Source organism: Pleurodeles waltl, chromosome 8, assembly GCF_031143425.1.
Source record: "Pleurodeles waltl isolate 20211129_DDA chromosome 8, aPleWal1.hap1.20221129, whole genome shotgun sequence".
NCBI lineage: Eukaryota > Metazoa > Chordata > Amphibia > Caudata > Salamandridae > Pleurodeles > Pleurodeles waltl.
Window position 1 is genome coordinate 208,883,346 of NC_090447.1, and position 26,035 is coordinate 208,909,380.

At 42.4% G+C, this 26,035-nt stretch overlaps 1 protein-coding gene across 1 annotated transcript in view; it reads left to right on the forward strand.

The window, feature by feature from the left end:
- The first annotated feature begins 978 nt into the window (after nucleotides 1-978).
- Nucleotides 979-26,035, forward strand: part of ADAMTS5 (ADAM metallopeptidase with thrombospondin type 1 motif 5) — a 96,108-nt gene continuing 71,051 nt past the window's right edge. The window contains exons 1-2 of the mRNA XM_069204079.1: nucleotides 979-2,222; nucleotides 25,333-25,465. Of these exons, the coding sequence (XP_069060180.1) occupies nucleotides 1,293-2,222; nucleotides 25,333-25,465 (1,063 nt within the window). The 5' untranslated portion in view covers nucleotides 979-1,292. The remainder of the gene's footprint in view (nucleotides 2,223-25,332; nucleotides 25,466-26,035) is intronic.

Below are 26,035 nucleotides of genomic sequence, written 5' to 3' on the forward strand. Positions count from 1 at the left end.
CTTTAAGACGTGATTCAAAGGAAATCTCATTTTTCCTACCCAAACATTCGCCCCCCCCCCCTCTCTCCCGCTCTCTTCTGTCTGATTAAATAAGAAGGAAGTGTGGGAGTGGTGGTTTCGAGGCTCTCCCTTTAAGAGGCAGCCTGCAGTGACGAATTGTTGAAATTGCCATTCCAGGATGGCATTCCAGTATAAATTCATTGTTCCACCTCCTCTCATCTTCATAATTCTCCCTCTTCTGTTCTGCTACACATCGACAGACTGGGGTTAGGTCTAACAAAGTAACGAGTCCGCGGAAAACCAGGATTATTTGGTCTTTTTGTGCTTTTTTTCTTACCCTGCTCAGCGAGGATTTGTGTGGGTTTTTTTTTCCCCATCCACGAAAAGGAGAAAAGAAATACTGCAGGCAGGGTGTTCTGAAAAGTGCCGCTGACAGCCGGTAGGAGTGATCGATGCAATAAAAAAGTTGCTGGTTGTGGAGCCGGGCACCTGACCTGCCGGGTTTCGCGCACTGTCTCCCCGTGGCCACCGGCGGGGTTTGGTATTGACTTGTCATATTTACTTCTGAGGGAAGATCAAACAGAGGAGAAGCGAGGGCGCCGGGGAGATTGGGAAAAGTTCAGACACGGTCTCTCGTCAGCGGAGCCTGAGATATCCCCGTCCTGAGCTGAACCGGAGGACTTTGCCGCTGCCAACCCCTCGGCGGTCCGCCGACTGCACTCGTAGGCAGCCTCCTGCAGTCACCTACCGCTGCCTGTCCTTTCCCTGACCCGCCCGCGTCTTCCCGGAACACTTCCGTGCCCTCTGCACCATCCTGCTCCCTGCCTCCTGAAGCCACCTGCATGCGCTCTCCTCCGGGCACCTGGCCCCTCCTCGCCTCCACCTCTGCTCTGTAACCCGTGACCTGCCCGCTAGAGTACCGACCGGCTAATCGCCTCCATCCTCTCTCATGTGCCCTCCTGTTTCTGTCGTGATCTCCTCCTGCCCCTCGGCCATCCCACCCGTGCCCCTTGCAACCCCTCGTGCACCTGTCTGTCTCCTTGTTGTCCGTGCCTGCCCCCTCTAACCCTGCTGGCCGCTTGTGTCCTCTGCGGTCACTTATCTGCCCCGGCCAACCCTGCCTGTCCACTGCCCCCTTCTGCATCTCAGATGTCCCTTTCTTGCCCTTCCTTGACAGTTCCTGGTCATTGATTCTTTTCTCCTCCTTCCCGCCAGTCTCTCTCCTGGCGCAGGCTGCCCCCCTAGGCTCCTTTTGCACATACAGTGCACCTCTCCGTCCAGCGGTCCCCAGGATGTGGCTCCTTGTGCTGTTCGGGATGCTGCGCTTGAACTTGGCCGCCCCTCCGCCGGGGAGTCCGCAGACTGCACCTGCCTATGATGATGAAGCCCTGGGCTCCCTCGGCCCCTCCCCGCGGCGCGGTGGCATCGTGCAGCGCATAGACCAGCTGTACGCGGGCGGCGGACGGGCCGGCTACCTGCTCTATGCCGACGGTCGCCGCTTCAGCCTTGAGCTGGAACGGGACGAGTCCCTGGCGTCCCCGCACTTCAGCACCGCCAGCCTGGGGCAGCGCCTGGCGCCCGGCCGGCGGGGGCGCTGCCTCTACCGGGGCACAGTAGATGGGAGCCCGCAGTCCCTCGCTGTCTTCAGCCTGTGCGGGGGCCTGGACGGCTTCTTTGCAGTGAAGCACTCCCACTACACCGTGCGCCCCCTGAGCAGGGCGGCGGACAACGGCGTCTATGGGGACCGCTCTGGGCCGGTGCTGCACGTCTTTAGCAAGGAGCGCTTCAGCTTCCAGACCGTGCCGCCCCCGCGGGAGAGCTGCGGGACCCCTGGCCAGCGAAGCAATGCCTCCACCGCCGCCCCTTTACCGCTGGCTGTAACCCGGAGCCGCAGCCGCAGGTCCGTGTCCAAGGCCAGGCACGTGGAGCTGCTTCTGGTGGCTGATGAGTCCATGGCCAAAAAGTACGGCAAGGAGCTGCATCACTACCTGCTCACCCTAGCCTCCATCGCCTCCTCCCTCTACGGGCACGCCAGCATCGAGAACCTGGTGCGCCTGGCCGTGGTGAAGGTGGTGGTGCTGTCCGACAAGAACAAGGGCCCCGAGGTGAGCAAGCACGCCGCCACCACCCTGAAGAACTTCTGTAAGTGGCAGCATCAGCACAACCAGCTGGACGACGAGCACGACGAGCACCACGACGCTGCCATCCTCTTCACCCGAGAGGTAGGTCAGGTTGGAGCGTGCCCCCGCGTGCTGCCCTGCTGGATACCCAGCCACCTCTCTCAATACCCTGTTCTTTGCTACCTTAATGGTTGCCACCTTACTAACTATCCAGGTGTACACCCAGCTGCCTCCTGCCTTACAGGTTCTTGGCTATGTTACCTGCTGGAGGCACCACTGCATTCTTTTAAGGACATACCCCTGCATGCGTCCTGACCAGAGGCCACACCGTGTGTTACCTAGCTAGAAACCCTCCTGCATGCTCTGCAATTAGAATTGCCAGCTTGGTAGGCCTCCCATTGCATGTTACCTGTCTGAATAGCCTGCTTCATGCCATCTAACTTGATATACCAGGCCTACTAAACCACACCTAGTTAGATATCTTGAGTAAAGCTACCTGGCTCATAGCTCACCAAATGCTCAGTGCTTGCGCACCCTGCTCAGTCCCGTCTGGTGGGATAATGTACTGAACGCTACCTAGCAAGATACTTGATGGAAAGTTGAATAGTCTAGTGAAGTTTACCTGGCTAGATGCCATAATGAAGGCATTCATGCTACATGTCCTTCTGTATGTTAGTTGGCTAGATTCTTTACTAAATTATGTATGCCTATACATCCCGCTGCATGCTACCATGCTAGATACCCTGCAGAATATTGCCTGACTACATACACTCCTAAACTGCATCAACCAAAATATACTTATTCATGTTACCAGGCTCCATATTAATTTTCAGATTACTCACTTACAGCCTCATTACAAATCTGGTGGTCTTAGGACCACCAGCCTCATGGTGGTGGTTGGACCGCCACACTCCATGTGGTCTGAATCCCAAATTACAATCTTGGCAGGCCATAGGGAGGCCCCTGCACTGCCCACGCTGTTGCAGGGGTCCCATGCCCCATACCGTCACAATGCGCACTGTCTTCTTAGCAGACAGTGTGCATTCCGACGGTGCTGGTTAGCCCCCTCTGTGCTACAGTATAGGACTCGGCTCCCTCAAGGGAGTTGAGTCCTATATCATAGCACTGCTCCCGGCAGACTTGGCGGAAGCAATGTAATTCGCTCGGGGGGCGACTTCACCGCCATGGCAGTGGCGTCCTCCCCATGAGTTTGGCGGTCCCTCTGTGGGACTGCCAAACTCATAATGAGGCCCTTAGATGCCTTACTGAACACAACATGAGTTGGTACTGTAGGAAAGGAAATGCTACCTGGTTAGTTACTTAACAGTGTGTTACCTGGACTAATACTTGAAAGCCTGTTGCCTGGCAAAATGCCACACTCTTAACTCATGCAGCTAGAAACAATGTCCAGATACCTTAAGCAATGTATCCTGACTCAGTAGTGCATCAAATACAACCTGGCTAGATGTTCTATTGAGAGCTTCCTGGCTAGATCCTCCAACAAATGTTTTGTGGCTGGGTGGTCTAATGCCTGTATATTCAAATGGATTCTATGTGGCTGGGCAACATAGTGTGTGCTACTTGCTTAGACTTCCCACTGAGTGCTGTCTTGTTAGACACCCTACTGTATGCTACCTCGCCACATATGGTAATGTTAGACCCCACACCTTATACTCATTACTACCGGATACCAGAATGCTTCAAAGTCATATACTTTGCTGTGCAAAGCCTGGCTTTTTGCCTGCTGTGTGTTGATAAACTGTTTGCCTACGTCAGTCTACTTGGCTAGGGACCCTATCACAAGGACATCAACTGCTTTTAGGTACCAAGAGGGAGGTGGGGCACTGAGAGGGGGACTCACCAATGAGAACTAACTATTGCCTGACGCAGAGGAATGGGATGGATGAAAGAAAACAAGACAAGCAATGTTGGGAGTGATACATTCAGAGATTGATAAGGTAAGTCATCATCAACAAAGCCCACTTCTGCTCTCAGAACCCAGCTTTCCCTCAAATCACTAGTTCACTGTAACTTTCCCTTTGACTATTTACAGTGCTCGCTGCCTATTGGCTTGGTTTGCTCTATACAAATACCACACAAATATATGCATACATGCAAAGTGCCTAATGCATTGCTCAGCTCAAATCCTATTGGAAAAGCATGGATCCCCAAATGGTAGATGTTTTGTTGCTGTCTCAGCATAGGTAACAGACTGTTCCAGACCTCTTACACAGAAGGCGAGCACCCTTCTTTAGTGCTGTAGCTTTTGTGGTTAAAGGAAACAGCCTTCTTTGGCACCCGATCTCAGCTATGGGGGGAGGGTTTTGGGGAGTAGGGAGTCAGCCTACTTGAACATTTGGGGCTGCAGCATGAGTACACCTTATGTATTGTGTACAGAATCTTCTTGACTGTAACTTTCTTCTACAAATATAAGAAATGCAGTGGCTTAAATTAGGATGTGCTGTACATAGCCCATCACAAATTCATACGAGTCTGGCTGCTGAATCGTGGATCATTTGTAGCTGCTTGAGGGTGGCAGGTGTTCATGCTGTTCCAGTAATTCACATGTGACGTAGCCAGCCTTATCATTGACACCAGCAGTGAGCACTTGAGACCCTCACAGGTGAGTAGTGCGCTTTACAAATTCCTGATTGATTGATTGATTGAGCACTGGGACTCTGATGTTTCTGACTTTGTAAAGTGGTATCTTGCAGTTTTCAAGTGATGAGGACTCACTTCTCACTGTGGATTAGCAATATACCAGACTGTATGGTAAGTGACTAGAACACCCACACATCCTACCAAGCTGCAAAGCCTGCTATTTCCTAAATAGTAAAGGCCCCACTGCTAGTTATCAGCTAGTCAAACATCTGATCTCGTGAACCTACTATATGTAATAAAAAGCACCCTAGCATATGTTGACTTTTAGGAGGCTTTAAATTCTAATGCAGGGGCCAACTAAAACATCATAGTATATCTCCTAGCTGAATTTAGCAAGCCTTAAAGTCTAGAGTAAAGAACAACCAGAGATCAGATGCAGCGAAAATGTGGCTTCTTCAGGGACACTCCCATAACCACAGGACTATGCAATAACCTCTCAAGATAGAACACAATTTACCTTTACATTAATCTACACAAACCACTTCTAAACATTGAATATAATTCTTACTAATCTCCCACAAGCATCAAAAAACCTCAGACACACCAAATTGATGGCTCTCATTAATCTACACAAAAGGATAGCAAGTTTGATAACGCGCTAAAAGCCTTGGAAATGGTGGTTTGCACTAATTAGATGTGATTCACATATAACATAAATCAAACATGTGACCTCATTGCATACATCTTGCCCATATATACTATATTATGAGTTGCATTTGACCTTTCAGCTTAATTTTCTGATTGTACATCTGACTGCATGTTTCAAAGCTAGAAATCACATCCCTGTCATACACCTGAAGCATAGCAGAAGATCCCACTCTATCTTACACGATTCAAGACCGCTCTTCATGTTACACGCCCAGAGATCCAAAGGTACATTTTATGGCCGGACACCCTATTCACATAAAACAGAACTGCTAAGGAGGATGTTCATGTCCATGTACTGTACCAATTGACAACAAATAAACCACCTACCACCAAATTAGCAGACATTGAATAACAGAAGAGATCTTCCATGTGCCACTGGTTACTTCTATTCCTACTTTCCTGTTGCGTGGACCGACACATTTGAGCTCATCTTTGGCTTATCACGGCCCTTTTCTTTACTTGACTTCACATCCATGATCTCAGAGACTCCTTGCTCGGAAATTAATAATTTTCACTACTACATCAGTACATGGTACATCCTTTACCAGATTTACTACATGAACCTTTTTGGATTCTTGGAAACTATTCAGTTTTCTCCATGAGAACTACCCACATTTAGAATCCTGCCTTGAAAAAGTCCTTGTGAGGAAACACGTGTCGGCTGTTTGCAGAATGTACTTTATCCACGAAGAATAAAATCTCTTCAACTTCTACACTGTGCTTGGACTTTGGACTCTTCTTTCCACTTTGGAATTGGTTTTCGGACTGCTTATGGTGTGCTCTGGCATTCTTTGATACTGCTAAGGAGGATGTTCATGTCCATGTTCTGTACCAATTGACAACAAATAAACCATCTACCACCAAATGAGCAGACATTGAATAACAGAATAGATCTTCCTTATGCCACTGGTTAATGGAGGATTTAAATGTAGTCCATCACTGCAGGTCCCAACTAGCTATATACTACAACCACTTCTTGACATCTCACAAAGGCAGTCAGATATGGGATGATATTAACTAAGTCCATCCCAGCAGATCTCTCCACCATTTCTCCCTCCAGTATATACCTATCAGGACCATTAACCTTAAACTAGGTATCTCAGAATTGACAACAATGCAGTTACCAGTTAAGTGAACTATGAACATAACAAATACCATTAATGCACCTGCAGAGCTGCTCAATGCTTCCAGCTTATTGAAAACCATAAATTGCTCACCTATCTCTCACACTTCATCATTCATAATGCTGCTAAGTGCTGCACCCCATTTCACAATAACTGCATCCCAGAGGTCCTCACACACAACACAGACACATTTTTCACTCAGAATCAGAACAATTACAACTCACTTCCAACTACACACCATACACAGTATAACCAGCTACCCATGTAGGCAATATTTTTAGCATCCCTCATAGGGTTAATATATGGTATATAAATATTACAGTGCAATTCAGTACTTCTTCATGAGTGAATGTGTGTGTTGGTTGAGTGAGTGAGGGATCATGCAAGTGAGACTGAGAGTTTTGTTATACAGTCTTGTCATCTGGTTCTATGTACAACCTGACCAGCAGGTGCATTGCCAAGATATTTCTAAAAACACTGTAGGGTATGGTCGGAATACGTTTATAATACACAATTGGAGGATGACAGTCTGACAACCTGTGACATGAGGAACCTTTTGTGTGCTCTGTATTCTTGAAATACCATGGAATACATCCTTGAAGGATGCAGACGGTGACATGACCTAAGGTGATGTGTGGTCACATGCTACATACAGTGCCGGAGATGGCCCCTTTCTGTTATGTCTTCTGAAATTCTGTGGTAGAAATGAGTTCTTGTAGATTCTTTTGCATAATGAACATATTAAGATGCCAATACATGACTGGCTTGGGCACCTGCATGTCTGATGACCTGCAGTACTGCTGCATTAAACACTCCTTGGAGAGAGAGGCTGAGGCTTCTTTCTCTTATCGTAACCTGGACTGAGAATTCTGGAACACGCTTTGGAAGCCACTCTTTACTAAACTTGACCTCAGATGTTCTGACAAGACACACAACTTCGGAAATGTTAATTCCTAAAATAAACTCAGAATCTCTAAGAAGCCTGGTCAAGCTTCTGTGTGTATTGAAACACGAGCATGTGTTTTTCCATGGGAGGCAGATGATTCAGGATCCAAGGAGCCAACTTGTAAAGTTTGCTTTCTGCCAGCCTTAAGAAAGGAGAAGGCCAATATACTGTCAAGGGATTCATGACAGTCAGCCTGCTCACAACCTAACAATTCCCTGTTTTTTAGCCTTTGCACTGTGGTGGTGGCTCCACTTCTACGTTCTTTTTCAGTATTGTCACACTACATACCTTTCTGTAAACAATATGACTGCATTTTTTTGCCTGGTGCTGATCTTTTATTGCTGGTGTGGTGGCTTCACTGGATAGAATTTGAACATATATCAGCAATAGAAAATAGAAGATAGTTTTTGTTGCAAGGTGTGATCTGTAAAATTTTTAGCATGAAAAATCATGGCCCGTTCCTTCAAATTGCAAGACACTTGACTAGATTGTTTGGACTTTTGAAATAATTTTCAGATATTTTGAAGAAAGTATAACTTTCATCAACGCAGCTTTGAACATTCAACAAAGATTAATCTAAAAGGTGAAGTTCATTGGAAAGGAGAATGAGACTGGTTTGGATAGCTTAGGAAGTTCAAACAAAGAGCAATTTGTGATTTCTCAAGATATTGGCAACAAAGCCCACTTGAGTTGAGGTTCAGCCCCCAGAGTGGACTTTTCAGATTCACTGACATTGCTGCAGGAAGAAGGTAAGCAAGTGAATCCTATCATCTCACCTAGGTTCTGACTGTCCCAAAGATGGTCAAATAGGAGAAAAGCACTATTATCACAATTAGTACTTATAATAATAATTCTTGAACTTAACAAACTGACCCAACTCTGGACGCAGAAACTAGGCAGCATTATTGCGCAGCTCAAGGTTACTCATTTTGTCAGTATATGAAAGATGATAAGTGCAGCCATCAGCATATTGACTTGTAGGCTCCAATTTATAAAAAAAAGTCTCTGCGTTGGATGCATTAGTGTACAGGGCTATATTGTAGGGAAGAAATTTCAACATCATAATAAGTAATACCAACTGCACTAGAGGGAAGTGGATTATTCCGCCATCCTCTGAAATTAACAGACATGTATAATGTACTTATGCTGAATCCTTCTACCAATGGAACTTAAGATGGATTGTAGGCTGGAAAATTGAAGCAGGAATATTGAGCGATACCAATATTGTGATCAAAATATTGAAAGCCACATATCACTGAGGTAAGTGCACAGAGGGAGTTATAGATTTACTATTCGTAATTCTAAATCTATGTACTTTGAAGGTATATATCATCAAGGTACATGTATATGGAGTTAAGTGTAGAACATTCATACATTCTTGCTTGTTGATATTTTGGTTTTCAATGTTCTGGTCACGATATTGTGACCATGATATTCCTGCTTTGATATTTAGGACCCACACCCTTAAAATGTCAAGCCAGTTACATATCTCCAACCATGCTATATGGGGTTTACAGCCTAGGTAGACAGTCAAGCAGTAGTGATATGGATACATATTTTATAGGGATGTTTTGGGCTTTGAAAGAGCATGGTAGGCGTTTGCTATGCCATCCTAGGGGAAGGTATTTTATGGCTATGAATATGGAGATCCAGAATGCATCAAGAGATGGTAGTTGAAAGGCCAGTGTTGAGAGGCATGGTTAAAAGCTGATTCTCAATGTAAGAAAGCGTACAGCATTTCTGGTTGTTTGGCATGGGAACTGGTGTTCCGAGGCGTAAGGTAACTACTCAGGTTTTTTTTGTTGATAGTTTTATAAATGATGTTCAAGTATTTGAAGCATGTACTGCAATCCTGGGCAACAAGCTGAACTGATCATTCATATATAAGCATTGAGGTAGCACTTCAGGGCAGGCAGCTCTTTAGAAGCAGAGATTTGGTCTAAGATGGAGAGCACCTGACTGTTCCCTTAGGTGTAACACTTGGTGAGAAGCCATGCAACTCCCATAGTGGAGCATGGCAAGGTCTCCCTCACACTTGCTTTTATACAGTTCTTCACTCAGAGTGACACACATTACAAATGTGTTCTATGTTTCTTGATGTCCTTTCATGAACATACACGCACATAGCTTGCCTTTTCCCTACAACGATGAAATGTTCTAGGCTTTTTTTCAGTGCAGAGTGAGCCTAAACGCCTTATCATAAGACAGTACAAGTGTTATTCTGTCAATAGACACACCTCTGTCTGGGCACAGCATATTGGTCTACAATAACTAAACGGTAAGGAAGAAAAGTACAAGAACAATTCCCACATAGGTAAGTATTAGCTTAACATGCTAATACATTCAAACTCAGACCTGCATACATGCTGTTTGTATGCATTATGTGCAAAAATAGAATTTTGTACATTGAAGCTCGACCTATTAGCTTTGCTAGTGCTGGAGAAAAATGTAATTAAAAATGTTGCATTTTCTATGGCATGCACATAAGATAAATATGTGATTGTGACAAACAGTGTGATAACTGAGTATACTTTTTAGATGTTGAAGGGTCCTTTATATATTGCCATGGATACACTCCCTATAAGGCTTAATGGTGCAGCAAACAGCTGATAGGACGAAGTGAGAATGACTGCTGTGGGTAGAGCCAAAACACACACTATGTATCCTTTAAATAATTGGTAACAGCAGGTTTGCAGATAGATCTGCTTTCAAACCAGACCTAAAAATGAATGCAAAAGCTAAAGCCTGCATGTAATAGGGGCCATAGAGTGTTTGGGTGTAGACGCTGGGTAAAGAGGAATGAGCAAATTTGATAGGCTGTACATTTAGAATTAAATCCCACCATGCAGCTGAACTGCGGACCTTAACTGGAACGTGGGCAACTGGGCGTGGACTTTGAGTTGTGGCTAGTGGCCGGGCATGAGAGGGAACAAGGCTGTGTTTCATCACTCCATAGTTATCAACAAAAATACACAACTCACCTTCGTAATGTTGTACAAAGTGCACAGATTTTCTTTTTGGTTTGCACACCACCTGATCTAAAGCACACCATGAAAAGTCAATATAACAGTCCTACAAACGAGGCCCTTCTACAGGACCCTGGAGACTTGAGACGCCGCCTGTTGTATTTGCAAATGCTGAAGAGACCAAAGAAGATGACAGACGTAAAAGTAAAAAGAAACATGCGACCAGTACAAAGTTCAAGAGGAGAATTTAAATATAAACCACATGCCCATCAATGGTGGTTTGCTGGTGTTGGCGGGTGGGGTAAGGAGGGCGGGTAAATTGAGTTTGTTTTTATTGCAGAATGGGTCATTTGCAAAGAACTTGGCAAGTCTGCTCAAGTCATTAATGGCTGTGAACTTTAAAGAATGTTGTCCTATGTCGGTATGTTCACAAATAGGAAAATACTCCGTGGGGAGCGGCACTTCGAAGAGCCCCTGACTGCTAAAGTTAAACATGGCCCGGTGTTGTTTTACTGCGCTCGGGTTCCCTTGTTGACCCTTTCAGGTAAGGATCAGATCATTGCTTGTTTAACAAGACCATGGCTAGGGCAACATTCCAGTCAGTGTCTGAAACACATTAAAAGCATAATATTATGCAAATATGCAGAGTACTATACTTCATGAAAGTTGTTGTTGACAGGCAAGCAGAGCTAATGTAACATGGTGATTAAAGTGAATGCACAATCCAGAGTATTTTATTATAACGTTTATATAGTGCTCCATTCCCAAAACAACGTCATAAAACACTCAGGTATCTGACTCCCACCATAAGTGCATGGTTAATGGGGTGTTGGATGTCATTTGGCTTCTCTGGGATAAGGCAGGGTGCAGAAAGTGCGGTTGAAAGATGCTGACAAACATGGTGCACTGAATGTCAGTGCACATAAGCATAACATATTGCAAAGAGAACCTTTTCCGTATAGCATCTTTGATAAGTTACATAGTCAAAAATCAAATATAAGTGTTTTTCTCCGATAGTTGTGAGGCTATTTTAGCTGTATGGAACAAATAAGGTGTAGGGTAGAACTTAAGTGAAGATCTTCAACTGTCAAACTTAAACTAGAAGGATTAGCCATCAGTGTGCATCAAACAAGCCAAGGCGAGGAGAGGAAGCGCACAGTTCATGAGCGCACATGGAAGTCAAGTGGCATGATAACAGATGCTCTCTCCATGGTGCTACCAGCTGACTCGCGCTTTGACTGGTGGACGGGAGCATTTTGCAGCAGCGCAATAGTATTTATACAGAACACGTGTGTCCAGGCATAGTATGTTGGTCTACAATAACTGTACGGTAAGGAAGAAAAGTACCAGAAGAATTCTCAGTTAAGTAAGCATTGGCAAAATCAATAGCTCTTGCTTTAATATGCTAATGTGTTAAAACCCAGGCATGCATAAATGCTGTTTGTATGTATTATGCAGCTGCCACCTGTATTGTGGTTGTGTTAGCTAACACCGCATGATAATCTAACTATGTGTTATCTAACCACTCACTTTAAACTAACTACCTAGTGTCAGATGAACTCAAGGAGCTTCTTCTAGTCCACTAAACTTGATGGAATAACTGGTCTTTTTCATCGAAGTTAATCACCAAACTAAGGTCAAGCATATTCAAAGGCAACTTACATTGATTAATTTTAAATTTATATTTTTGAAATGTGGAGTCAGCAGAGGTTAAAATGTAGTGTTGTATTGTGTACGCTGCAGTGAAGCAGGAACACACACTTCTGTATGTCTTGTGGGAGACTCAGCCCATAAGACCTATAAAGACCATTGCTTATTTCACAACTTTAAGGACTCGTCGGGTTTCCCAATTCCTATCCAGCCTGTGCCTGCTCCTCTGGGAGTAAAAGGTGAAGGCTTTGACAAATGTGACTCAGAAACATGAACTCCGCAACATCTCTGGTTATATGTCAGGATACCGAGCACACAAATGTCCTGTGGAAATAAAAGTAGCTAGTCAGAACATCGACCACCAAAATATTGTGAAGGAAAGTAAACATAGGTGAGTATGAATATATTATCATGAACTCCACATCTATGTTCCTTGATCAGATATATATTTTGTGATGGTACAGACAGGTGTAGTTAACCATACAAAACCTATTCTTACCAATATATACTCATTTGAATGAATGAATGAATGAAAGAGGGTTATAGAGCGCACAGATGCTTCTAGGAGTATCCCTTGGAGGCTAATAGTACAAAGTGAAGCGATTATGCTCGAGACAAAAAAACAGATTTTAAGCTTTTTCCTAAACAGAGACTCCGAGGAAACTGAACAAAATTCACTTGCGAGCTGATTCCAACCCTGCGCAGCAAGAAAAGAGGAAGAAAAATAACTATTTTCATGATACTTTTGTAGTTAATACTCTGGTGACAGTTTTGCAGCACAGTATTATTCATGTCAGCCATTCCCCTGCCACAGCCCAGCTGCTCTGTAATTGACGGACATGGACGGTGGCAGGTCTGGTTTGTGAATGGTAGGTTGGTGGAAGGGATGATTTCTTGAAGAAGGTGGTGCCCCTGTCCAGAACTAAATAAGCACCTCGGTGTACCAAAATAATGGCGTGGTTATGTACGTGAGTTACATCAATGCAGACATCTGGGGCAGTTTCATGCCCTTCTGAGTTAGTGAGAATAGACGCTGAAGGGCGGTGTGTCATTGTTTTCTACAGAAATCTTACTGTCTGTAGCCCATGCTCTGCAAGTAAGTTCATTCGCTGCAGAAAGAATTGGGCAAACCCATGAAGCAACGTTTGCTCCTCTGTGGCTCCTGGCGGTGCTGTCTATATTGCATTCATTAATTCAGGAAAGAAGCACAATAGTATTGAGTGTGCATAGACCTCAACAAGAAAACACGGTCCCATATACAGTGGCATAATGAAAAATGATGGCCTCCACTTGCAGAATGTGAAGGCTAGCCCCTTAGTGTCCCACATCTCACAAATGTTAATTGGCCTTGGGCTGAGTGAGGCCCCCTAAAGGTAGAAGTGCTCTGAAGAATTAGGGCCCCCCTGCACCACAGATGCTGCAGGGGCCCCCGTTAATCCCCTTCCCATATGTAGTAAAGGTTTGTACTGGCACTTGCGCAATGCGAAGGTATGCAAACAAAAGTGGTGATCAACTTTCATTCTCAAAATCTATTTAGCCCTAAAAGTTAATATTTGTGCATCCCAAAAATGCTTTGTGCTAGCCCCCTATTATTTTTTTGCAAAGGAGTGGAGTGTTGCAGAGGAAAAACAGTATAACCATATGTTTTGGTGCAATGCTAAATTTATTAAAGTAGCATTATCTGTTTTTTTTTTTGCCAAATCTTGACGCCAAGTGAAACCAGGTGCAACTAAAGGTTGAAGTGATATATTCACTGATACATCTATGTGTAATATGATTAATTTATGTTGAAGCACACATCTTACTCATCTGACCCATGTGCGGTTGCCTACAAATAGGAATTTGTTTTGAAGGTTGTACTCAAGTACAACTCCTATGCTAAACACTGATGCTTCACCTTTGGGTCACAATGCAAGAATTAGTGTTATGTAGAACAGCCATTTTTAGCACGAGCTAAATTATCAGCGGACAAAAAAAATTGTTACAATTTTTCACGCAGCACTCTGTTGCATGAAGAATTGTAAATCAGGGCCAATGAGTAATTGTTGCTGCTCCTCCATTTGTTTGTGCTGTCCTGGCTGCAGTGTGGCAGTAAGTCATACAGCGGATGCCAACCAGACATTTTCTTTAAAAAATACCTCCCTTTAGGCATGGGCGTCAATTCACCGAAACACCAGGGGTATCGGAAGTGACATCATATGCCCTTTGACCTCCAGTGTCCCTAACACACCTATACTTATACATACACACACAATCACATACACACACTCTGTCACATAAACACACTCACCCACAGGCACGCACACAATATACATTTAAAAGCATTTTTTACTTACCTCAGCTGTCATGTAAGAGCATATTCCAGCTATGTGTACAATAATATATTATTCACCATTAGTGGAATAACATTTTGACAAAAAACAAAAAGAATGCAGCCCCTACTTACATTCTTGAGCAGCCCTTGTGTTCCTAACAGTGATTTTGCTAGTTCTAAGGCCAGGGGTCGCACAGACAGTGCTAGAGGACGCAAGGAGCAAGCCAGGGGTCCCAGCTGAGACCTCTGGCGACCCCTAAATGACGTCCATGCCTTTAGAGTCAATGACATCTGTGCACATTGCCATAAAACCACATTTGGCCTCTGACTCCTTTTCCAGTTTCCCATATTCTAATAGGGTTCTGATAAAAAATGCTTAGATTAGGGTACCCCAAGAAGATAAAGCAAAGGAACACACATTAATTTTGTTTCTGAAGGACCAAGCGTTTTTACATGGGATTAGCATAATAATGAGTGACAAACTTTTAAGCAGTTTTTGGGTCATCCACTTACTTTGCTTAAAGGCATGGATTGCTTCTGATGATAGGCCTATTAACTTCAAGCAGGCTGATGCTCTCCGTGAGAGGCATGTCTCAGAAAGCACTGCACAGAGAGGATTTGTTGTCAAACCGTGCCCATATGGGAAGTATTTTGTTGTTAGCTGTGAATATGTAGCGTGGTTGGCAGCAGTTCCACATTACTGCACACGGGCAGCCTTTCAACATCCTGCTTAATCCCAGCCATTCTGCTGAACAGCAGCCTCAATGTCATTTTCAAATCAAAGTTGAAAGAGGTTTGGATAATTGTGGGTCCTGGCTCGGGATTGTGACTCGCCTAGAATTTGCTTACTGAAGCAATTATTTTCTTTGTGGCTATTTTTGTAGTTTTACATTATCTGGTTGCCAAGCATGCCCAGTCGCCAGTCACAATTATCAATTATCGTCATTTCTTTTGGAAGCAAGCGCGCCAGAGGCAGCAACATTTTGCATTCCTTGCTGGCATGTACATTTTTAATTTTATGTTTTAGAGGTCGCAGTACAAACATATATTTGCCCAGTTCGGCCACACATTGGGAAAAAAACAGTTTGAAGCCGGAGGCATTTTCCCAGGAAACTCACAGAAATCATTGCTTGGCCACTGTGCCTTACTGATGTGGGAAACTGCATGCATTTTCTTAACAGACACACAAAAAACAGTCCCGGGAGGCAGGCCTCTCTTTTAGTGAAAGAAATTCCACATTAACTGGGGAACCTCTAGGTAAGTCGATGCACCTGAAGTAGACTTTCTTAGTTTTTCGATGCCACATCAAGGCTCAAACATTTCGCACCTACAAGAATCCTCAAAATGTGAACTATGTAAAAATTTCCAGTAGAAATAAATGGCAGAAAAACGGAGCATTTCAGTCCAAAGTAAAGACCGCTTTCCTGTTTTTTTCAATGAGAAGTGAAGGAAATTGGCAGGTAAGTTCAGCTTTTACAACTGTGTTGTTAATGTATGAAGTAAGCTGCTTAGCAACTGGACGCCAAGCCACCGGCTTCATGTTTTGATGGGCTCTGAATGCTGCTCAACGTTCTTTTGCACATCCAGATGTCTTCTAACTGGCCTGTTTTTCTGCCACGGAGCGAATTGTGTGAGGTAGTTTTTCCATGCCTGTTTACTAGCTAATACCACCTTGAACTTTGTGTCTGTGTGTTCGTAGAATAATATTTGCGCTTCTTCTGTCAAGCCTGCACATTGCTACGAGTTTTAGTAACCCTATACTTGTCATGAAACTCTGGGGGAGGCAAACACAAGACCACATGGATGGCTGGCACAAAAACTATTTTCATCCTGGATTGTCAGTGATGCTGAATTTCTTACACTCGCAAGAAGACCTTCCTAGCGTATGAATGTAACCATCTCTTCTCAAACTACTCAGATTTTTTTTTAACTTTTCACAAATGATTAAGTGCCAGATGTACAACGCGATTCCGCAATCACAAAAAGCGAAAATCACCGCTTGCGACTGCAAAATGGCCTTGTACAATGTCCAGTTACCGACTCGCAAAATAAGGATTGTGACTCGCAATTAGGAAGGACACATCCCGAGGGCGTCCCTTCCTAATTGCGACTCACAGGGGGATGTATCATTGTTTTGTGACCATGAATGCTGTCACAAAACAATCACAGTTAACATCAATTTCAAATTGGTGTTAACCCATTCTCAAATGGGAAGTGGTCTCTTAGGGACCCCTTCCCTTTTGTGAATGGAAGCAAAAACATTTTTTTCATTGCAGGCAGTGGTCCGACTGATCGCTGGGTATTCCCTGAAAAAATGAAAAGAAGACTTTCCATTTTTATTTTTGAAACGCATCCCATTTTCCTTTAAGGAAAACAGGCTACATTTAGAAGAAAAAAAATGCTTTACTGAAAACAGTACCTGCCATGGTGGTCTGCTGACCTCAGCAGGTCACCATACCTGTGAGTGCGGCCATTCCCAAGTGGGTCGCAAATTGCGACCTGTCACATGAATATTCATGAGGCAGGTCCCTTGCAACTCTTTTGGGAATCGCAAACAGTGTGGTTATTCCATAGACTCATCATGCCCAGTGCCACTAGAATTATGTGACATTTGAGAACCGAATTATGCGGAAAAGAAAGACTGGTTCATGTAAAGCATAGTTTAAGAGTACATTCTGTGGTAGTATACCATTTGTTATAGTGACACACATTGATACATAAGAGATCCCAAGTCTTTGAAAAATAGAAAGTTTTAGTAGTAAAAAAAATCATCTTATTGATAACGTTATTGACAAATACATAATGAATTTGTATGCCATGGAAGCAGAGACACTTTTTTAAGCTCCTAACTCTTGTGCACAGGTGAAAGTGTTGCACTCAATGGAAAGCAAGCCCACGTTCACACTTTATATGAAAAATGTGTGTCTTTCTCATTCTGCGTAACCCATTTATGCCTTTGAACAGGTTTTCAGTTGTGGTTTCCTCTTTGTCCACCTTTCTTTGAAAGGAGAAGCATTTGTTTCCATTAGCAGTTAGGCTTTGTCGAAGAGCAGTTTGGTGTCACATTTCATAATGTAAGTAATGCTTTAGGAGTCAATGGAAAATGCAAGACATCACACCTTGATTTGAAAACTCAAATCTATTTGATACTTTGAGTATCTGCTGTTTTGACAATAGTGTCTTATGTGTAACACGAGTGTGCAGAAATAATGAAGCAAATATTTATATTGCCAGTAAACAATCATAATTTACACCCTCCGTGAATTACTTTTAAAAACGTCAGTATGTTTTCATGCTGCATACAGAAGGCTTTCCCCCAGTTCGTGAATTGAGGACACAAATAATGTCTGGTAAGGGTTTCACCTGATTGGAAGTCGTTTCATACCTGAACCTATGGCCAAATTTTAAGACTGTACTACACTGCAAGTGGCATGTTTTAGTAACTTCAGGTCAGTTTGTCCTGGAAAGAATCTTCTTTTTGCTGAAATATTCAAACTGTGCATCAGAAATTAGAACATATGTTTAGTACAGTACGCAAATACATATAACGAAAACACAACATGTAATCACTTTTGCCCAGTGGCCCTAATTATACATGACCCAACTACCAGACCTTTTTCCCTAAAATCGATATTCAGTCCACAATATATTGCCTGACGCTCGGAAGCGAAACATATGTTTTACATTCTTGTTTCCACTGTACCTCACTTCCGTTCCTGTCCCCACCTGGTATTAATCCTTATTTCTAATTCCCCTTTTAACTTCCTGTGCAATTTCACAATCCTCACTTTCAGATGGAACAACAGAATGTCTCAAAGGACATGCTGAACTTCCTCCTACCAGGCACGTGCACTGCCAAACAGAAAGTTTGTAATTTGTTCGTTAATGATGAACCTACGGTCAATGTAGTGCGTCCTCCTGTTATTCACATGTACTTGACTGACCTATAATCAGTCCTCAATCTAAACTTCATGCCCTACAAGAACACATGAACATGAGAAAGTGCTCAAGTGCACACGAATGCCTTTATTTCCTCATAGTGAATGTTCATGAGGCAGACACTAGCATCTGATCAACTGTACCTCACCTAGGAGACACAGCTCTAATTCCAGATTCACTCATATCCAGTCATTACACAATGATTTCCCATCTCAGATGCAAGAATGTTGCTTTCGTAGGCTATTCCTTGCGTTCCCTGAATCTTTCATCACATCCAGTTTGTCACGCAAACAGTGTTCCTTTGTTAAATTACTCCTTTGTTGCCTCTATATTATCATTACAATTACTCAAAGGCTTTGTCCATTACTTGTCAAAGCTCAGAAAAGAAGCAATTCATTCCAAATTTACTGTTCTGACTTCAACTAATGCAATCTTTTTCCAGTGCTATAGCCCAACAGATTGTGCCAACAATATTCAACTTCACGCTGTGTGAATGTGGACTTTTACTTATTCAATATGGTCAATGCTTCTATAGCTTACTCAGTAAAGCTCTTAACATTCTACTATGCTCTGCCTCATTTATTCTCGAACTTGTTAATAAATTAATATTTCTGGAATGCTACACGTTTAACATAATTCCTCAGAAAACAACAACAAGACTAGATAATAAAAGCCACGTACACAAAAAATAATACCCATCCTTTGTTACTAGGTTGGCCATAAATACTTTCTATTCCTCAGCCAGAACCAGATGAGGGCGTACACTGATAAGATATAGCATGATAAATACAGGCGTCATTGGAACTGTGAAGTCATCAATAGATGTGTAGTTATCCGAAATTCCACTTACACTTTGTTGTATATCAGGGGTACGTTTATTAAATTGTGCCTCACAATGTTTCTTCTTTCTCTTTGCCGACTTGTAGTCTAAACAGCAGTTTGCTCTTGTCAGCTTTTTTACTTTTATCATCTATTATTGATTTTGCTTGAGGCATTGGCCGCTTAATCACACGTCATTTTTAACATCGCCTGGTGTGATTTCTCAGTATGGTCAATCTCTACTATTAATTGCAATTTACAAAAAGACAGTTTCTCTTCCCCCTATTGCACTAATAAAAAAAGAAATGTCATACTTCATAGTCTCAAAATATTAGACGCTTATCACTTTGACTCAGAGGTTCATAATGCACTCACGATATACCATTTTCCCTGAAGATTTCATACGTTTGCAATAAGCAAATGATCTGTATTCAATAAAATGTTTATTTTGATTTGATTAAATGTGAACATTTATAACTTATCTTATTGTCTAAGTGCTGACTACGACTCTTTGGGATTAGTCTAGTTATAGTTAGGTCAGACTTTCTGGAGGAAAGGCATTTTTAGCTTTCTTAATAACTTCAGTGCTGTATGACAAATCTGCACAAAACTTTCCACAAAACATTCATGGAAGGGTTAGGTCTAATCCGTGAAGCGGGGGCCAAAAAAAGGAGAGGTCCCAAAAGTGATGTTTCCCATTTTAGTTCCCATAGGAAAGTTTGCTCTCTAACACAGAAAAAAAGCTGAACGGAATACACCAAGTGTGACACACATTTAGAACTTTAGTCAGAAAGTATGCATGCTATGATTTGGCGTTAATCCTTTCAGCCATTTCCAAGACGGAACCGTAGTATGGGATCATTCTGATTGGCCATAGAGCATTTTTATAGCAAGCAGAACATGTCCAATGAAGCATGGTTCATCACGTTTTCCTCATCGACATGTGATAAGAATGTTTGTGTGTGCTTAGCCAGTGTGTCCTCCAAATGGCCATTCTTTCCTCTACTGTGGTTCTCGTCTAGTATAGTGCCCAAATTATTTTTGTTTCTAAGGCGATTTCCCAACAAATTGAGACATGCGTATTAAGTCCCATATATTTTCCCTATTACACTGGTACTATGGATTTTACTATTATACTCTACTTTAAGGAACTACTTTAATCATCAACCTCACAAAAATTGCACCTTTTCTGTGCACAGCTGTTAGTTTAAGCTTTTTGAAAAGAAAGCAAGTCACCCACTGTTAGCTTTTGCTGCTGATATACAAAAGAAAGACTACAGTGTCTCATATAAACAGATGGGGATTTTCACAGTGTAATCAAATAACATTTATGTTCTTTTTTATTTTTCAGAGGGCTAAACTTTGATGGCTTACATTGATAGTAAAGATGTACACCCTGTGGCACTTGTCTTGTAGGGGTTTGAGTGATGATAAATCAGGCTGTTTATCATAGGTGGTAATGGTTAATTCTTTGCAGTAGGAATATCTATCCACAATTTTCCTTGATCATTTTATTACAAATCACTTGCTAGGTTGAAATCACACCACACAATCAAGTTCTCAGTCAATTAAAAAAAAATTGGATCCCAATCCTTTTGTTCACCTAATACTTTATTGTCTATTATAGTTTGTTTAGTGCTATTTATTTGTACATAGCTTTTACAACGCTGGTGGTCAATTCAGGTCAGTCTCTCTTGCAGTTAATGCAGAAGAGAGTATGCTGTAAAAGAAACAACCTGCTCAAAGTTGGCAGTTACACCATGGAGTGTTCTCCATGTTTCCCCCTTTCCCTTTCCTGTCTTTTAGCAAGATAAGATTCCAGAAATGTTTTTTGTTTAAGTGTGTCTTTTAGAGGCACTTTTATCTTGTGTGTCCATTTGTCCAAGTGCCAATTAAATACTATATATGTGGAGAGGCCCAAATTGTTTGTTGGAAATCTGCAACCAATGCTGCCGCATGCTGGGGTTGTTGAATATCAAAGCTTCCCAGTTTTGATTCCGCTCCATGGTTCCTTCTCATACTACAATGCTCTTTCTATCTTTTTACTGCATTCTTGCAGATTCTTCTTCATCCTTGAATTAGCTCGTCATCCTTTTTTTCATGTATTTCTCCTCCCGCTGTTATATGCCTTTATGCTTTTACTCTGGCTTTTACTCTGATAATGAAAGACGAGTTGTGGTCAACCAAAATGAGGGCCAGTGTCTACAACCTACAACAACACCACAAATTAAACACTCGTCTGCCCCATCAACACCCACTCACCAAATGTATACTACACTGCATTTACCTCCAGCAGAAGTTTAGCTCTTTCAGACTTGTTCACCTAATTGTGTTTTCTAAATTAAATTAGATTATGTCACGGCAATGTACTATTTCTGCAAACTTATTTAAACTCTTCAAGACGCGTGTAAATGTTTGTCTATTTTCAATATTTCTGTAGCATCTCCTCACACATATCACCAACTCTACAATTGTCGAGTGTCATTTACTGTTTGAATGCTTAGAGCTATTTGATATGTGTATGCGTGAAAATGTCAAATGAATTTTGAACAGCCGCCAAAATAAATAGTTACAAAATGACACAATATTTCACACAAATCTAAGCAATGTCAACAAGTAAAATCATAGGTCTGCAAATGTTCCGGTGCTATAATTTTCTTTAATTTACAAAAGTGCATCTCGACATGATGGTAGATGCTAGCAATCATCTGTAATCAAAATGGATAGACATGCATTAATAAGCAGATTATGGAACTTCTGGCCACCAGAATCTCACATTCTGGTTGAAATTGCATGTTTACTATATTGCAGCACACATTCTGTCCAGTGTATCTGAACAGGAGCGATGCTTGGTGTTTCATATTTTAGAAGCCTGCAGGAAGAAGCATTAGCAAGGGCTGTGTGTCTGGGTTTAATATGGGAATACATGCATCATTACCATCTAAGAGCGAGCCAGAAGGGAGAGCAGGCAGAGGACAGAGGGAGCAACAGTGGTAAGGTGGCCCCTCTTGTAAATCAAAGCAAGCCCTTGCTTGGAGGTAGTAGTGGCACCTCTGGGTGTGCCAAAACGTGACTGACAAATTCTTAAGTGAATTCCTGAAAGAGACTGGTTAGAGCAACCCACTGGTTTAAAGGGGCTGATCTAAAAGCCCACTTATGTGCGTTGTCAGCAATATGTCTGTATCACACATGTACTGTTGTGACAGGGCAAAAGCAGACCTCAAATAGTGCACCACATTGTATCTAGTGAAGTATCCTAACTTCTCAAGCACTGCTGACCCTAAGGAATCACACAACAGTTTGAGATGTATTAGAGATTTCTTGCACACACAAACACCATAATGCAAAATATGATCAAAGACAACAATATTTGTTTCCCATGTGCAGACGGTATGTTTTTTTCAGAGAGGTACTTAATGGCCACCTCTACTCCATTTCTTTTCATAAATTACGTTGCTTGTTCCTATTATTGCTGTTTGGCTAAATCTCTTCCCAGACTACTGAATCACCAATAAGAGTCCGGGTATGTAGACCAGTCCACTCAAACTTACTCCTTTCTACTAAAGGGATTCTCCTGCAGTGAATTTGTATATTTTAGCTGAAAGATGAGCAGGACTTTTTAGGAACTTTAAAAAATATATATATAGATGTTTTTTAGTGTATCCATGTCCTTATAAGCAGCTATTTATAGAAAAGAAAAATGATGGAAGTTGGGCATCCATAAATGCCTATTGCCCTTAGTACGAGTGCCTAGAAGGTCACTCGGTATTTATCAGGTTCAGAATTTATTGGGTGCGATAAATAGCATTTTTTTCAGAAATGTTCCCCAATAATAGGGAATTTAGTGCTGGGTTTGATGGTTACCACACCAAAATGTGCAGGTCCTCGTAATTGCCAGCCCTTTATTTAGAAGTGATTTCTGCCAGGTGTGAGTTGCCGAAATTAAACCAAAGTTGGGGTGAAGCCTTTATCGCACCTGTAATTTACCAGTTGCAATAGAGCCTGTACAACTTGAAATTCTGAGCCCGGAACAAACAGGAGTTTGCTCATGGCTCAGAATTTTCTGTCTCAGTCATAGTAAGGGCCTATATAATCTGATGTGCCTCTAAATGAGACGTGAATTAAGTTTAAAGTCGGGTGCATAATTTACAAAACACTTCATCTCAACACACCATTCTATCTTTCTACCCTCTTTATTCTATTTGGTAGCAAAAGCGGGTTTTAAAAGTAAAAACACTCTTATACTTAACGCCTGACATGCAGGACGACCCACACAACAACAGTCATTCTCTGGTGCAGCCATTCCTTCAAGAACCCCTTTGGCTGCAGAATTGAGTCATTCAGAAAACAGTTTTTTTTACATTGTATGTAAGCCATGATTACTAGCTGTCAGCATTGGGTATGTCATGAGGCAGTCTAGACCTGACCCTCTACTCAAGTGCACTCAAAAATACAGCTCATGTTTTATTTAGAAAATGCTAAAATTAGTTTTGGTACAAAAATGTAATGTCCTTAATCTGTTATTTGAGAAATATCCTTCACTGATCACTTATCAGTCCTTATCACCTCTCCAAATGTTCCATGGCTTTGTTGACCCTGTTCAACTTGTACTGACTATATGAATAACATATAGGTTTTGATGCAATGCACAGGACCCACATACTTTGGTGAGTGATTGAGCTCTATTTAAATTGTTATATAAAAAGATATTGAGAAAGGATCTGAGGAGCACAGAGAAACCAGGCTATACAACATTTCTCTGTTGTGTTGGAATCATGAGAGCTGTTCTTTTGAATGATTTGTGTGTAGCGTGTATATTATGGAAGGGTGAAGTTGGTGGAGAAATGTGATCTCTGTAAAAGTGTGGGGCAGCAAAGAAACCTTATTTGAACACACCTTCGGCTTACAAAGTGCCACAGGAAGTTGGGACAGTCAGGGTGAAGCTGTAGACCACAGACACCCTACATGGGCAGGGCTAGAATAGAAAAGGAAAGCAGCTCACTAAATGGGGCCGGTGGTGTTTACTTACTATCACTTACAATGTATTTATGTGTTTTTGTTTAAATGAGATTTGTTAGCCAAACTGTTAAGTCCCCTTAGCAGTGCTATTATAAAATGCCTTCCATAGACTTTGCCTATGTTTATGCCCCATGGTCACTACAAATCTTAACAAACATGTTCCTCCTGTTACAGTGCTAGCCATTAAAACAAATACATATGCCATGTAAGGCTAAGACACCATTATGTGCTTATCACAAATCACCAGAGGTTACTGATTAAATGGTTGCAGCAGAAATATATCAATTCAACTGGTTGTGTTTGGTTTTATAGTACAATGACTCTTTCTCTCGACATTAACTCTTCGGCGATGCGAGAATCATGTAATATAATTGTGGGTCTGTAATACTAGTATGACATGCCCATAATGTAATTGATTTGGATAATACCTTTTAGTTATATTGTATTTAATACAGAATGCCCTTCAAGCCAATCGGTGTCTTCTAGGAGGTCCTCGTTGTGTGTTCGCATTCACCTAGCAGCAACTGCTGGTGTATAATACTGTGTGTGTGTTGGTGCAGGTATTCCTGCTCTATGGACCTACATACAGAGAGCAGTGCAGGTGCAGTACGTCTGTTAGTGGTAGCTATTAATCATATCCTCAGTGCCCTGGGCCACTGGATCCTGAAAAGTGTGCCACATAATAAAACTCACCTAACTAGACCTGATATTCATGAAAGCCAGTGACTTGCTTGGTTACATCCCTGATGCATGCTTGTCACACTAAGGTAAGTACACATTGATGCTGCAAACATAGTACTAGTGTTTGCCCTGATGCCAATGGGCACATTCATCCTACATAGAGAATGGTACTACCACGTTTTTGGTGTGACAATACCACTTCACTCTCAATATAAATGTCCTGCTAAATGCCTGGATAACCACAGCCCACACATTTAGCAGGATGTGGTACACCACCTGGTCCCGCTCTACGTGAGGGCCTAAGCAGGTCTAATGCCACATGCGCATTCTCAGTCTAAGCTATCCAAGACCCTTCTCTGCTGACTGCAGGCGACATAATTTTGTTGCTCCCTAGTGGTGCAGGATTTGATTTTAATCATTTCGTTTTGGCCTCCTACTTCCACAGGACTTATGTGGGCATAATTCGTGTGATACCCTGGGGATGGCAGACATTGGAACCATATGCTCACCGGAACGCAGCTGTGCAGTAATTGAAGACGACGGCCTCCATGCTGCTTTCACAGTCGCTCACGAAATCGGTATGCTCCAACTTTTCTGTTCCTTTGCCAAATGAAACACTTGTAACAGCTGCACTAGTAACAGAAACACTGCTCAATTAAAGCCAGGCCCCATGGTTGCAGATAAACGCTCAGAGATTCCTACTTTCATATGCACTATGGGCAGGGCCACGGGACTTCTGTGCCAGGGTAGGACCAAATTATGCGGCGTAATGTAGGACATTTGGAGATAGTATACTCCGTAATTCCGTCGTTTTTACACATATTAATAGTGTCTGGGCAAAGGTTTCTCCTCATTAGTGCTAGATCAACATTAGATCCTGCAATAAACAACAGAGAGGCGATGCCCTTCCTTTGCAAAGGGCCTTCCATTGCGTCGTAACACGTCACAGTGATTTAAGTATCTTTTTATCCGTTTGGGCAAGAAACATTTCTTTTTGTTTTTGTTAAACTGCGCAGATTAGGCAGAATATGATGTATATGCAGCAAATATGGCAAGTCTATACTCCTGCAGAAAACGTCACAGCTCACGAATCCCATAATTCCAGTTGCCCTGACTACAGGTTACCGAATAAGGGTAAATAATTATAT